Source organism: Vanellus vanellus (genome assembly GCF_965231255.1).
Source record: "Vanellus vanellus genome assembly, chromosome: 19".
Classification (NCBI taxonomy): domain Eukaryota; kingdom Metazoa; phylum Chordata; class Aves; order Charadriiformes; family Charadriidae; genus Vanellus; species Vanellus vanellus.
The window spans coordinates 9,684,006-9,698,714 of record NC_138924.1 but is presented as its reverse complement, the minus strand read 5'-3'; the positions used below and the strand labels follow the sequence as shown (position 1 = coordinate 9,698,714).

Sequence of the window (14,709 nt, the reverse complement as noted above, 5' to 3'; positions counted from 1 at the left end):
AAAATAAACGATGCAAAGAAACAAACCACAGTCAAGCCTTCACTTTGGACTACAAGTCTCCCACCACCACAATTACTTCAATTGCAGAGGAAAAAAACATTCTGTAGTATCATGACTGAGACACATCTTTTAAAAGTACTACTTACCTTCTTAGGTTTCCTTTCTGTCATCATTTGACAGCATGCCAGTTATAGAAATAGACTGATGCAAAACTGATTTATACCATCAAACTTCCTATATAAGCTTCAGATTACAATGGAAGTATAATAAGCAAAGGAGCGTGAAATTGCTGCTGTATGCAGTATTGTAATAATATGACAGAAACACTTCAACTAAAGTTTTCTATTAAAAAAAAAAAACAGATTTTTAAAGTCAAATGCTTTAAGATTAAATAAAATTGCTCAAAGCAAGAATTATCCAGTTAACCTACTGAAAAATAATTTTGAGGGCCTATATCCCTTATGAAATAAGCGAGAAGCAACAGATTTTGGGGCAAAAAGGGGACTGACTACAATTCAAAAACACTAACTGGAGAATGCAAGTAGGAAAACTTAAGCTTGTTTCTAGCAGAGTTCTATGTGTTATCTACCATTGTGGAAAAGAGTCTAGATATAAGACCCTAGATAACCAAACTAGTTGGAAAATTTCATCAACCATGAAGCAAGCCAAAACATGAGCTACTGTCGAAAATACCACACTCAAAATATTCAGTACCAATACAAGTCAGTTTTTGTAATGCTAGCCCTTTACCAGCATCACATGTATAGGTTTTATGTTTTCTCTACCCAGCAGAATGTTTTTCTAAATATTAAAAATGTATAAATATGATCATTTTGTGTGTAGCTATGCTTGCTTATAAGGATAACAAGGTAACAGTTTTCCTTCACTATGTGTTGGGTGTAAGTTTGACTGGTCCAGAGACCTGCCGCATGGCGACAAGAAAAGAAAAGCTGAAAAGCTTTCTAGCTAAATGTTCCAGTATCTTCCTCCACATCCCCTTTGAGTAATTCTATATGCAGACATGTTTTACTTATATTGTTATATCTTATCTTTAGCGTCCACGGAGTTATTGCTCTTATTTATAGAGGTATATTATGCACGTGACATTGTACCTAACACCAACATAATACAATGCAAAATCCTCTTTTACTGTGACAAAGTATTTTTCACCTTAGTCCACAGGTATTTCACTTGCACGTTGGTCAGGAGAAAAGAAAAAAGGAAAAAAGTTAAACATCACCTTTAAGCTGGTCCTCACGCCAAGTCACAGAAGTTTTACAAAGACTGCTTCTGTAATTTTTGCATAATGCTTATCAGCAGTTTTGCTTAAGTGCACACATCTCTAACATGGAAGACTGAAGAAATGCTAAAGCATCAGTGCACTTACACAGCAAGGACCATTCATAATGCCTTCTTATTACATACACAGGAACATATGTATCTACCACAGACAAGTTACTTAAGCTCACCCTATTAACATCAGGTGCAAAATTCTTAAGAAAGCATCCTTTTCTTGGTAGGAATTAAATAGTTTTAGGAAGCAAATGGTATTAAACAAAAATGCAAGCCACTAGCTGAACTATTTTCAAAACTCACTTTGCCAACTACTTGCAACTGGCAGGCTTTTTTGCAGAACCCTCAGTTTGGTAACCGGCTGATACTCTGGTTTCCATTGTATCAGAAGTAATGAGATACTCAATGCTGACATCAGCACAAACCAACCAATTCACAGATTTGTTTGGAGACAAGGATTTGATCTATAATGCACATATATTGGGAACTACACAACGCATAGAAGTCTTTGTTACTGTGACTGTTCCTGCTTTTACCATACAGTGTCAACAGACAAGCATCAGTGTACAGATCTTTCTCCTTATTCTTTCAAGCTCCGTGACAAGCCCAGCAAAGGGACAAGACTAGCATTATTTTTATACATTTATCCCTCACAGAAGCATGAAGAAGACTGTTAAGCAAACAAAAACTGATTAACTTGATATATGACAGGTAGAAGGAAAACACTTTAATTTTTAAAGTAAATTAACAAGATTTAATAGACACCAGAACAAAAAAGACGCATCTTGCAGCTCACCATTTAAAAGATGCAATTTGAAGGTCAAAGGCATACAGAAGTGTTCGCCTATCTAAGCATTAATCAAATTGTAACCATTTCCTTGGGACTATGTCTTGTACATAATTCATACCAAACTGTTCTCAGGTTTGAAACTGTCTACTGCCAATTTGAAAAAATCCAAGTGTATAGGCAACCACTTTAAAACAAGAACGAACCTATCTGATAAAACAACTTCCAATTAGACCAGTGAGAGACCACTGCCTTCTGTAATTTGAAGAGATGTCCTACTTAAGGTTTGAGTTGCAGGAATTACTATAATCAAGCCTCACTGTCACAACAAAAACATAACCTTTGAGGCTGTTAGAGGATAAAATAACATTTCACTCACTTCTCTCTGCCTCTAGCTATGTTGGGGTAGAAATAGACTTATGGGTTTTTTCAGTATTACATACAGTAAGTAGCTTCCTGGGTAAGGAAAAAAAAAAATGATTGAGTGAAGTCAATATTACTGATCAATCAGCATCTCTGAACAAGACTCCTTTTGACATGCCCCCAGGCAACAACAAACCCTGACCATCAACAAGACAGTATCCAAGGCTTGATACAAGAATTCAGATATAGCCAGTAGCAGGCATTCACACATATCTCCAGGGCAAAGAATGAGCTTCTAGAATGTACAGGCTGAAGAGAGAGAGAGATATTTTTATTACTTTTTTTTTTTTTAAATCTGATATGCATAGATGTACACCCACAAAACTGTACGTTCCCTATTGAAATAATCTTGGGAATGCACTTTGTAGGGGACAAAAGGATTCTTGAAGGCTGCCATATTTCAAATCCCCAAGGGTTGATAACCAAGATGTGTTCCAGACACTTAATGTCCATTGTTCACTGAAACTACAAATCACCAAAAAAGTAAAACCCCTTCCAAATACTGACCTCTCCTTAAGAGGCATAGTTTCATCCCAAAGGAAGCCAAAATCAAAAGTTACTAACGTTGCCCTGGCACATTTCCAACTACAGCTCACTCAAGGCACACTTCCCCAAGGGAAGTCTGTCCGTAAGCAATAAAGTACAGGCCAGCAGCAACAGACTGCTCTTAGCCCTTCTCTTCCTCCCTCGCCCCATTCTTCAGGACAATTCTTCACCTACCGAGTAGAAAAGTGCTAAATGGGGCAGCACCTTAACAGTCAGCAGCAAACAATTTCCAATCAATTTTGCAGGTAACAAGCCTCTGCCAGGAAGTAATTTATCTTTCCCATTGAAAATGTAACAAGCAATCATCGGGAGAACAGGGCAGTGTGAATTACTAGGAGAAATTGTCCACCAATGAAAAAAATCCATTAGGTCTATGACAAAGGTCAGATAACATTGTTTGGGTTCAGCCATAATTCTTTCTTGTATAAGGTTCACATTAAGATTTTGTGTAACGGGAAAGAGAAAAAGCGCAGGTGCAGGCACTCCTCAGCCGTCTCCTCCACAATCTAGCTGATTAATATTTACCAACTTCTGGTCAGAAGAGCCAAGTAGACTAACACACACTAAGAATTATAATGTCACCTTTTAATTAAAAAGAAGGCAAAAACATGCCTGCAAAAACCAAGATGTCAGATACATCTACACGTAGATATAGGTAACAGTCTCATGAGCTATAAGCATTTATGTAGAAGAGCATCTACAGCAAGATGTGTAAAATAGCCTCTCTACCGAAGTGCAGGCATCCAGAGGTGACCTGAACAAAGAAAATAACCAAAACAATTGCAAAGACATGGCTGGGAGACTCTAATCCTCCACTATCTCTCCCTTATGCCGTAAGAGGTTAAGAGTTGGTAAGCAGCTAGGATGATACCTGTTTATCTACATGCGCAAAGGTGTAATACCATACAAGCATACACGCTGATCTAAAAGTTCAGCTACACACCACCACTATTTTCAAAAAGTACCTCTACACTATATCACTTGTAGATAGATTTAAGAGAGAACGCAAAGAAAGTTGCTCAAACAAATCTTTTTGATGGCCAGGTAGTGCAGAAATGCACTCTCCAAATGGTTTAACCTTTACCTGATCTTCCACTCAAAAAAAAAAAGTAACATATTTATCTCAATTTCATCCCACCAGCCAACAGCATACAAAATTTACATAGATACTTTCGCACAAGTGATGGTCCTTGCTTAGGGCAGACCCAGGCCAAAAATAGCATTTAGTCTAAGTTACATCTCAGTCATACAAAGGATGTTCCCTGCAGGTGAAGACTGAGGTTATTCACAGGGCAAAATAAAGAAGCCATAAATGCACTGAAGTATCAAGCAACCTACAATGTAAGTGCCATTTAAGACGCAAAGTTTCTAGTTCTAGGACGGACAGGAATACGAGTGACATACCAATCTTTGAACCCAATTATTCAAAGAAACAAACATCATTTTAGTGGATCAATTTTTCAGATCATATAATTTTTGTATTAAAATTCCACACGTTATTGTTTCAAGTCAACTTCCCCAGTGGCACTTCAAACCCATCTTTGTTCTTCAGCTATCCACAAACCAAATACAGAGAGCGTTAACAATTTCTGGTTACCAGGTCACCAAACCTTGGTCTCATTTTACACTTCAGTAATCTGAATACTGTACATTATTTGAAAGGAAATTGGAGTGATGTGACTTTGTTTTTTTCTACAATTAGTGTAGTCTCACCACTAGACTCACACAGATTAAAAACCTAACTTAAAAAAAAAAACTAACTTCGTCACCTTACTGATAAGCAACTGGAAAGCCATCTACTTTGCAAATGGAGATCAAGAAGTAAACATTTTCGAAACAAGCTGTCAAATCTGAAGTCCAACATTATTGGAAAATACAAATACTGCCAGCCTTTCAAAAGTCTAAGTTTGAAAGCAGGTACAGGTTCAGAGCACTGCGAAAGGGGGAGAGAGAAATCATAAAAACACAAAGTTTACAGACTGTTACACAAAAACAGCAAGCTAGTTTCAGATGTCTTCTTTTGAGGGCTTCTCACCAATGGTCTGACTTCCAATCAAAACAACTCTATATGGTTCAAGAATTGCCCAGATCTCTACAATTCCTATTACATAATAAAATTGGGGTTACTATTTGAATCTGAAAGTTCTAATTGCCCAACAAAAGGGATCTTATCAAAACATGTTTAAGACATCAATTCTGAATCACAGGCACAGCTTTAGGCACAGCTTTCTTGTGAAGAAGCTGCCAAAATTCATAGGCTTGGGTGGTTTTTTTTTTTACGAAAGAAACAAGTGGGGAGCAGGCTTGTTTCTTGAAAATGTAGCAGTCCAAGACCACCTAAATGCATAGAGTAGCAGTTTGAACACTGTGCTGCTGTAACAATTTGGTGTAGATTGTAGCAATAAATTTATCTTTTCTACAGACGAAAGTCCCTCTAGTACAGGTTTTCTAAGGGCTGGCAGAAGACAGCCCTGAGTAACAGCATCCTTTCATTGACCAAAAGAAGGTATTAATTTCCTCCTACCTGAGAGATCATGATGAATAAGGTCAGCAAAGTTGGGGTCATCACCCCACCAAAATATCCACAGCTCCCTGCGTCCAGGTCTCTGGTCTCGGCGCCAAACACTGAGTACATCTGCCTTCAGACAGCGACTGAAACTGCTCAAAATAGGGTCCTCTTCCGTGACCGGAAAGAGAATTGGGGCAGATGTTGGACCCTGCCATACATATCGCTTCCATTTAATCCCAGTTAGATCGGCCTAAGGGAAGGAAAAGAACAACTGTCAGACACTGGTGTAGGTACATCCCCAACAGAAACATCCTGCTATAAAAAGATGATGGCACAGGAAGAGGCGGGTGGAAGGAAAAAAGGAAGGATTAGTCCAACAAAATTTAACAGAAACCATACTTGTAAGTTTTGTGTACCTCAGAAGATAAACAGGCACCCTGTTTTAAAATCTCCTTTAATAAGTGCAGTAGAGCAAAAGCTGTTCATTTCCACTGCAGCTTTAAGATTACAGAGAGAAAAATCAGATTTGATTTAAAATTTTAAAAAGTGAAAGACAAGCGAATAATGTAATTATTTGCAGACTGCAACTGCCCAGTCTACTAAACACTTGCCTTGGCAAAGAACGTCTTTCTTTTTGCTTACTTAAGCGTACACTACCTTTTCAATCCAAGATTATTCTAAGGAAGTTGGTAATATAGTATATCTAAATCAAGCATACGTTCTTCCAGTCATCTACTACTATGGAAAATTTCACAAGTTTCTCCATCGTAAAATATTCTCTATACCTCATACAGGAAGCCTCTAAAGAACACTTAACGTTACCCAGAGCTATCACACTTTTCATTTCTCGCACCACAACGTAGGAACTTAAATCCTGTTTTTATCATTAAATTATACATCAGACTTGCACCCACATTATAACCTACTAAATCCCCTTGCAGGCAAAAATTCATTTCACTTTATAAAGTAAAAGAGTTACTACTATATGTAATGGGAAATAGACAATTCCTGGATTATCTACAGTGCAATACCATACCAAGTTTTAGCGCCAAGTTTTCTCACAAGAGGACAGTCACCTTAAGGCATGTAGGGGAGGCACTGCCCCTGGGTTCTCTTTGAGAAGGGAGAACAAGGTAGGCTGGCATTTGCTAAGAAGTCACTTTTTTTTTTTTTCTTCCAAATATGACAACACACATAAGATTACCGCAACATCTAAACCTAACATGGCAGCCTTCCTACCTTCGGGAGGAGAAGCAATTTAGACAAAAGGTAGGGAGTCTGCAACAGTTGATACTTTAGAAAGACTTTAAGATTTAAATAAGCACTACTAAGATGGAGCTGCAGGCCCGATGCAGGCTGCGGACATGTTCAGGCTGTCCAGATTTCCCTCCATCCAAAAAAACACTAGTAGCACAGCTTGGCACAGGTTTTCACTTGTAACAATCTCTAGAATAATAAATATCAGGCAGTCAGCTAAGATTAGCTAATTTGCATTAAAAAGCAGATCAAACAGCTCAGCACAGCCACCAAAAATTGCATCAGAGTCCAGTTAAATCAAATTTACTTTGGGAGCTCCCAAAATCAACAATTTGAACGATTTCATACTTGTGTTTAAAAGGACAACAAAATGGTGCACAACAAAAATGTAAGATACCACCGCTTCAGAGAGAGCGCATCACCAAAAGCAGACCTCTAGAATAAAAACAAGCAGCAAAAGAGATCACTTTAAAAAAGCAAGGAGGAAGGGAGGTTTCCGCTCTGATTTGCCTGGGATGTCACCAGCGGGGAGAGAAAAGAGAAAGTTCCCCGAGATGCGGGGCTGAAAAGAAGAAGGAGCAGCGGCTCTCCTTACCTCCTGCGAGAAATACCACGTTCAGAAGCAGAGATAGGAAGATGAAAAGTTGCAGGCGAGGAAAGGGAAGGAAAAGGCGAGCTGCAGGGAGGATACTACCCAGGAAGAAAGCGGAGGGAGGGGCAAGGCGAGACAGACAGCGATGGAGGGGGAACCAGAGGGGCATGGGAGAGTTGGCTGGCTCCAGGCAGGGCCTACTCTGAGGACTCATCCAACAGAAGCTATGCTAAAAATGGCTGCTTTGCTTCCACTACCCCTTCCTCCCCTCCCCCAAACCTCCTCTCTCTTTCACTCTCCCGTCTCCCCTCCGTGTGTGTGTGTGTGCCGGTGGCCGACACTTACCAGGCAGAAGAGGTTGGAATGGCAATCCTCCAGGCTGGCCCCGTTCGGCACGAAGCAGGAACTCATCCTCACAGCCACAACCCACACGCCATTATCCCACAGCCTCCGACAAGAAAGAAAGAGACAGACAGAGAGCGAGAGAGAGAGAGCGAGAGAGCGAGAGAGAGACAGACACCGAGAGGGAAAGGGGGGAGGGGGGACTATGCACACGCACAAATAATAATACAATTAAATAAGGGATTTACATACAGACACACACGCACGCGAAATAGTGGCAGGATAAATAACCCAAGAGGAAAGTGGTCTCGGAAAGGGGGATAAAAAAATATATATTAAAAAAAAAATTAAAAAATAAGAGAAACTCGGAACGTTTTCTCTTCTTCTGGATATCGCACCGGGGGGGAGGGGGGGGGGGGTAAAGCCACCGTGGAAGGGGAGAACAGAAAGAGGGAGGTGGTAAGTAATCCAACGACGGGAGATTAAGATCAAAATCCTCCCTGTTCCTCTTGTCTTCTCATTCGCATAAGGAGGGGAGGGAGAGGAGGTAAGGTGAAGGGGTAATTGATCCAACAAGAGAATAAAAATGGGGTAATTAATCCAGGGGGGCTAGGGGTAAAAAATCAGTTGACATCCCTCCTTCCTCTCTTCTCAGATGTCAAGCAATTCCTATGAGAAGTAGGAAAAAATAAATAATCCAGTGGGGGCAATTAATCCAGAAACCTCCCTCCTCTTCCTTCTGTTTCTTTAGTCATCAGATGAGAAAGGGGCAAATTGTGGAATGACTGGGAAGGATTGGCTGTGGGAGAGAGAGAAAAATCCAGGCTCGTCTCTTCGGAGTCCGAGGGCAACAGGGTGGGGGTGGGGGGGGTCAGATTCTTCTCCCCTGCTCCAAAAATATTCCAAATAAATTAAAATTTAAAATCATAAAAACAAACTTTGGGGGCCAGAAGCAAGGCGAGTCTGAAGAATTCGTAAAGGCAGGACAAGAAAAATTTCCTGGGGTGTACCCCAAAAAAACATCTGCGGGGGCAGGGGAGGGGGGGAAGGTATTCCTTGAGAGAGAAAGGCCGCAAAAGTCTCCTTAGCAGCCCAGCGGGGGATTAAATTCCCCTGTGGAAACCCCCCCCCGTTCCCAAAAAGAAATATTCTTCGCAGAGAGGGCGAAACCAAAATATCCTCCGTTGGGTAAAAAATCCTTCCGTGGGGAAAGGAGGGAGGGGGGAGAGGGGTGGAAGGAGGAAATTGTGGGTGACCCTCGAAGTCTCTTCGGGGGAGGATGGAGGAGTCTCCCAGAGGCCGATCCCCAGTCTTTTCGGGGGAGGAGGAAGGGGTAAATCGCAGAGTGTCTTCAGGGAGGCTCGTCCCCCCCTCCAGCTGTCCTTCGGGGCCGAGGGAGCCCCACAAAGTCCACAGGGCTGGGCGGGTCTCTTCAGGGGTGCCCGGACCCCGCCAAGTTACCGCCGAGAGCCAGAGGAAGGGGGGGGATCCGGGGCAGGGAGGGCCCCCTCCACCGCGCCAAACCCTGCAAGACCCCCTCCGCCCGGGGGAGGGGGGGTGGGGGTTGGAGGAGGCGAGGCGGGGAAGGACCAGCCCAGCTGCGAGGCTGGTCCCTTAAAAAAAAAAAAAAAAAAAAAAAAAAAAAAAGAGAGAGCGAGAGAGAGACAGAGAAAAAAAAAAGGGGGGGGGGGGAAGGGAGAAAAATATAAAATGATAGTCTTCAAACGGAGCGGTCTCTTCTGCGGGGGGAGGGGAGCGAGCCCCGAGACCCCCCCGGCGGGGCGGGAGCCCCCGCTCTCCTCAGGTGAGGGGTCTCCTCAGGGCCGGCGAGACCGGCGGCTGCCGCGGGAAGGCTCCGCGCCGCCCCGCTGCGGCGTCCCCGCGGGGGCAGTGGGCGGAGGGCCCCCTCCCCGAGGTCTCCTCGGGAGGGCGGGGAGGCGGCGGCCGAGCCCCGGGCTCTCCTCAGCCGGAAGGGCCGCGGGGGAAGGGGTCGGAGCCCCACAATTCCCGGCCCCGCCGCCGCCGTGCGCCGAGACAGAGGGACGCGGCGGCCGCTGCTGCTGCTGGCGGCGAAGTCGGTGCCCCGAAGCCCCCGCCGGCGGGTCTCCTCCTCGCTTCCCCTCAGCGGTGTCTCTGTCGGCGGCTGCCCGGCCGCGGCATCCTGGTCAGCCAGCTCCCCCTCAGCGAGTCTCCCCCATGTCGCGTCGCGGCCGGAGGGGGGAGGGGGAGGGAGGATTCTTCTCCCGTTTAATTCCGAGCCCCTTTTTCTTTAATGGCGGCCGCAGGGACGAGAGTCGGGGCCCCCCTGCCGCGCTCTGATTGGCCGGCGCGCCGTCACGTGGGCCTGCACAGCGATGGCCGCCGTCGCGGCTGGGGGAAGGAGGGTGTAGGGGCGCGGCGCGGCCGCCAGGCGCCTCCCCGGCGCTACAGAGCCGCCCGCCGTCCTCGTTGGGAGGCCGCCATCTAGCGGCCGCGCCGGGCCGTGGCGCAGCGGGCTGCGCCGCAGGTTTGGGGGCGCAGCGGTCGGCGGGGGGAACGCGTGTTCGAGTCCCGCCTCCCCGCCAGGCTCGCCGTGCTGGGCCCGCAGTTCGCTGTCGCCTTAATGCCCCCGTGGGGACTCCCACAGCCGCTCGTGGGCATCACCTCGGGGATGCCGAGTTCCTGCACCAAAGTCCGGGCACAGGCTGTCCCACCAGCAAAAAAAACCACTGGCCCTGGCTCCTCGGCTGCGAATTCCAGCCCTTGGCAGAGGTTTCCCCCAATCTGCCCTCAATGCCGGGTCGGCGCTTTGCATAGCAAATTCCATACGAAGGATCTCAGTGCCTTTTTAAAAGGATATGCAAGTATTTGGAAAGCTTGTATTAATATTTAATGCAAGCGTTAAGGCTTTCACTAGTCCCACAGACATCATATCTGCTGGAGCAGAACTGTACTCCCAAATTACTTTTTTTATCCATGCACAGATACATATTGTGCAGTTTGTGATGATGAAGTAGGTGGTTTCTGTTACTATATGTACAGATTTGCAGTAGGACTTTGAGATTATTCACAATTAAGATGCTACAGTGGCAGTGAAAGCTATTTTTAAGAGTTATTTGGAAAGTATATGCATCTTGTTAATCCTCTCCTATTACATATTAATTATCTATGCAGTGATTTGCATGTAGAATGTAAAATTGTAAGTTACTATGTAGAGAATTTTTTGACTGCAAAGTTAAAGTGAAAATACAAGCCGGGGTAAAGTGCCTAAAGTAAAAGAAAGAGTTGAATGTCTCGGCTAACATGACATTCACATTAAAATACGATACGTTCATGCAACAGCAGCACATTGCATCACAGCTATGCAACACGATGATGTTTCAAAGGCCCTGCAAATTATTTCAGGACTCACGAACAAGACGAGTGGCAACCTTCTGCAAATGTCTTGATAGAGTGGGAGGAAAGAAGGACACTCTATAAATAAATTTATATCATAAGTTAAAAAAAAAAAAAGAGTGAGGCTAGATATTTTCACCAAGAGAAACTTTGAAGATTTACTCACACTAAGACTATTTTTATATGTCAGTGTAGGCAAGCAAGATTCTTCTTTTTATCTAAATAGAACCAGAGTATTTTTAACGCAGGAGATTCATTCCCTCAGTGCTCATCGAACCACGGCAGCTGGGGAGGGAGCCGGGATGCGGGGGGAGGGCATGCGGAACCAAACCCCTTTCCAAGTGGAACAGATGGTTTTCTCCGTGGTGACTGCAGACGAGGACCGCGGCGCGAGGGGGATTCGCTCTGCGCCGGCGCTCAGAACCCACTCCTCCACGCCGCCCAGGGTGCCGAGGGGCATGCGAAGGCCCTCCGAAGTTCCAGCGCACCACTTTGGTCGTTAGAGCGATTACCTCACTGCACAGAGAGACGTTATTAAGTCCCAAAGAAGAAATCCAATGCTTTGAAGGAAATAAAAGAAAGCAGCATTCAGCATTAGTAGACAAGAACATGAACGGTCTTCCCTCTAAGAGGAAAAAGTATCCTTTGGTATAACCGGGATTTGGAAGAGGGAGTGCAAATCCAGTATGATGACTCGGTGTGGGCTTGATGCACAGCAAACGTACGCTCGCGTTTCCCCATTGATTTCGGGATGAGACCAGGTTTTCACCAGCTGAGAATCCACAGCTTTTGCCTGAAACAGTGCAGCCCAACGTCTGGAAGAGAGGATTAATCTAGCGCCTAACCCTGGGTTTGGCATTGATTCACTTCACAGTTTTGAGGAACCCAGCTTCTGTGTCTCAGTTCATTTATTTGCAAAATGCATTTTGAGATCCAGTTCATTAGTACTTACATATTAGTCACAATATATACTTACAGAGGATCCCAGCAAAGTCAAGTGGAGAACATAATTTTTCCAGTAAACACAAATAAAGAATTAAGAAAATATTGACAAAAGAGGAAAGAAAACTAACACATCAACTAGAGAGGCTTTTTTGAAGAGCCATTCCCTTCCTGCTTCACAGCTGAACTACAGGACCTACAAGCCACCAGCTTTCCCAGTTACATGCACAGCACTAAATAACAGTAAGACACAGAGGATAACAGTCGTATCCATGTTTGGCAAATTTTGCACCTGAAACATCACTTGCCCTTTGCACACTGGACGTGCTATTTGGGAAATAAAGCCTCCTTAAAAAATGGGAAAGAGACAGGTTAAAAAAAAAAATGGAAAAAATGCCATTGAAAATATACTTTCTATTTTTCAGATAGGTTCTTATATACTTCTCATCTCTGCAACTTCCAGAAGTGCATTAAGTGGCATAATTAGCATCTGTCACATGTTGCCTTTTCCTTCCCTCTTCCTCTCCCCAGAGGGAAACTGCACGAAGAAATTTTAATATAAATTTTAGTATCTACATTGTGCGGTGCATTCATATTAGGAAAGATACCATCAAGTAAGTTTCTGCTCGATCTTAGGTTCATCTTTGTGTAATATAAACTTCATCAGTTAAAAAAAATGCTACTGATCCAATTTAAATATTAACTAGTCTTTTGGAAAGACAACGGTAGTGAGAGCGGGGGTGAGATGATCCCTGTTGCATCAGATTGAAACCAGTGGAATTGTTCGGAGCGGAGCGGGGCGGTTAACGCCACTCACTTGTCCTGGTATCACGTCCTTGCACTCTCACACAGTCACATGGAAACATCTAGCCAAGAGTAGTAAGGGATAGACAATTTCCCCCTTTAATCAAAGGTATTCATTTTGAAAGGAATAACGATAGTTTGAAAAGTGTCAAAACAAAAGGTGGGACTTTTGATATTGCTTTTTCATTCATATTAAAAGATACTCCACTCTTGAATATAAAGAGTCAATAGACTAGAGCATCTCCTAGTGAATCTCCGTAGAGGAACTTAAAAGAAGATGTTACCTTTGGGAAGTAAAGACTAAAGAAAGAAAGGCAGCTTAAGAACAATAGCAACATGAAAAACAATGACATTATTTAGCATTTGATTTCCGTTCAGACTCTCTCCTAATTTTTCAAAGTATTTATTTTCTACTTAATTAGTTCAAAGAAAATTGAGATTATAGGATTGAAAATATTGCCAACAACCTGAGGTATGAAGTGCAGACTGAACGCTTAAGCTTCAGCTACAGAGGTGGTAATTATTGTAATTGGTGCATGTGAAGCAAATATATCAAGTAGTATAGAGTTCAAACTCATGCCAGTCAGTCTCCAGTTGGCACCGACAGTTCTATCAGGAGGATACAGAGGTCTCAGCAGGACTTATTATTGGCAACTGTTCAACAGTTCTCTTCTCCAAATGGTTTCAAGGGGATTTGGGTGGGAAGAAAGATAATTTTTAACAAATTAAACTACCTAAAAATGGCTAGATGCCCAGAGCCACCTAGTCTGCATGAGTCACTACAACCAAACAACTTCAAAAAGAAGGTTAAAAATATCATTGCTGTAAAAAAATGTCTATCCAGCTTTAACAATATGATTAGATCACTGCAAAGTTACCCAAACACGTACTGTACACCATACTACAAGTATGTATGTAAATATGTCCAAAGTAAAAGATGCAGCAGAGTATTTACATGGTGTGTGTTTCTCGGGAAACAACTAGCTCGAGTTACTGGAATCCAAGTATTCCTATAAGGGCATGCCATATAGTTTCAAGAAATTAGAAGACCACTTACTTTTTAATTAAAAATGACAATAGCAAAGCCCCCACAGGAGATAAGATTAGGGGAACTGTTTATTTCCCATTAGTATTTATCTTACAGCATTTGTAAGGTGTCCGTAATTGTGGTGTAAAACATAATTTAGATTTGCACCGAGAGTTTTCACAGGAGACTCTGCTCTGTGCCATATTGATGTTCAGCTCCTTTGTTTAGATTTTGCAAGAACGCTTTTTTCAAATGGTGAACATGTCATTTTTAGCAGAGGTCTCTAAGAGAAGATTTGAGTTTAATGCACAGCAATAAAAAGAGGAATATGAGAATTCTTGCTCTCTTTAGTGTCAGCTTTGGTTAAGACGTATGAATGCACATGAATAGTCTTGTCAGAATCTCTGGGGCTACTGACATTCAAGATCTAACATATTATTACTTCTGACCAGAACATTAGCTGCTATGCAGTAAGGAGAAGGGAAAGAGAAAAAGATAGGACCACTCCCTAATCAGACAGAAAATTTTATGTATTTCTTCGCTTGGAAACCTCTGAACGGAACTTTTCTGCTGTGAAAATACACTGCTTATTTTCTCCAATCTGAGATGAACGACTGTACACACTCTTTAAATCTGCAGCAGGAAAAACAAAACAAATCATCATTTAATGCCTGATCTTGCACCTTTTACTCATGAAAAGGGTCCTAGTTAACTCATCCAAACAAAAACTGTACAACCAAGTATTACATCCTTGTAAAGGACACATGCTTATCAGAAGAAAGGTTCTAACATTTCTAGTGGCTGACTCTACC

At 43.1% G+C, this 14,709-nt stretch overlaps 1 protein-coding gene across 1 annotated transcript in view; it reads right to left on the bottom strand.

The window, feature by feature from the left end:
• The window catches only part of MED13 (mediator complex subunit 13), a 54,934-nt gene extending 47,090 nt beyond the window's left edge, over window positions 1–7,844 (bottom strand). The window contains exons 1-2 of the mRNA XM_082493290.1: window positions 7,753–7,844; window positions 5,574–5,808 (exon numbers count right to left, since the gene is read on the bottom strand). Coding sequence (XP_082349416.1) covers window positions 5,574–5,808; window positions 7,753–7,818 — 301 coding nt within the window. The 5' untranslated portion in view covers window positions 7,819–7,844. The remainder of the gene's footprint in view (window positions 1–5,573; window positions 5,809–7,752) is intronic.
• Window positions 7,845–14,709: the final 6,865 nt, after the last annotated feature.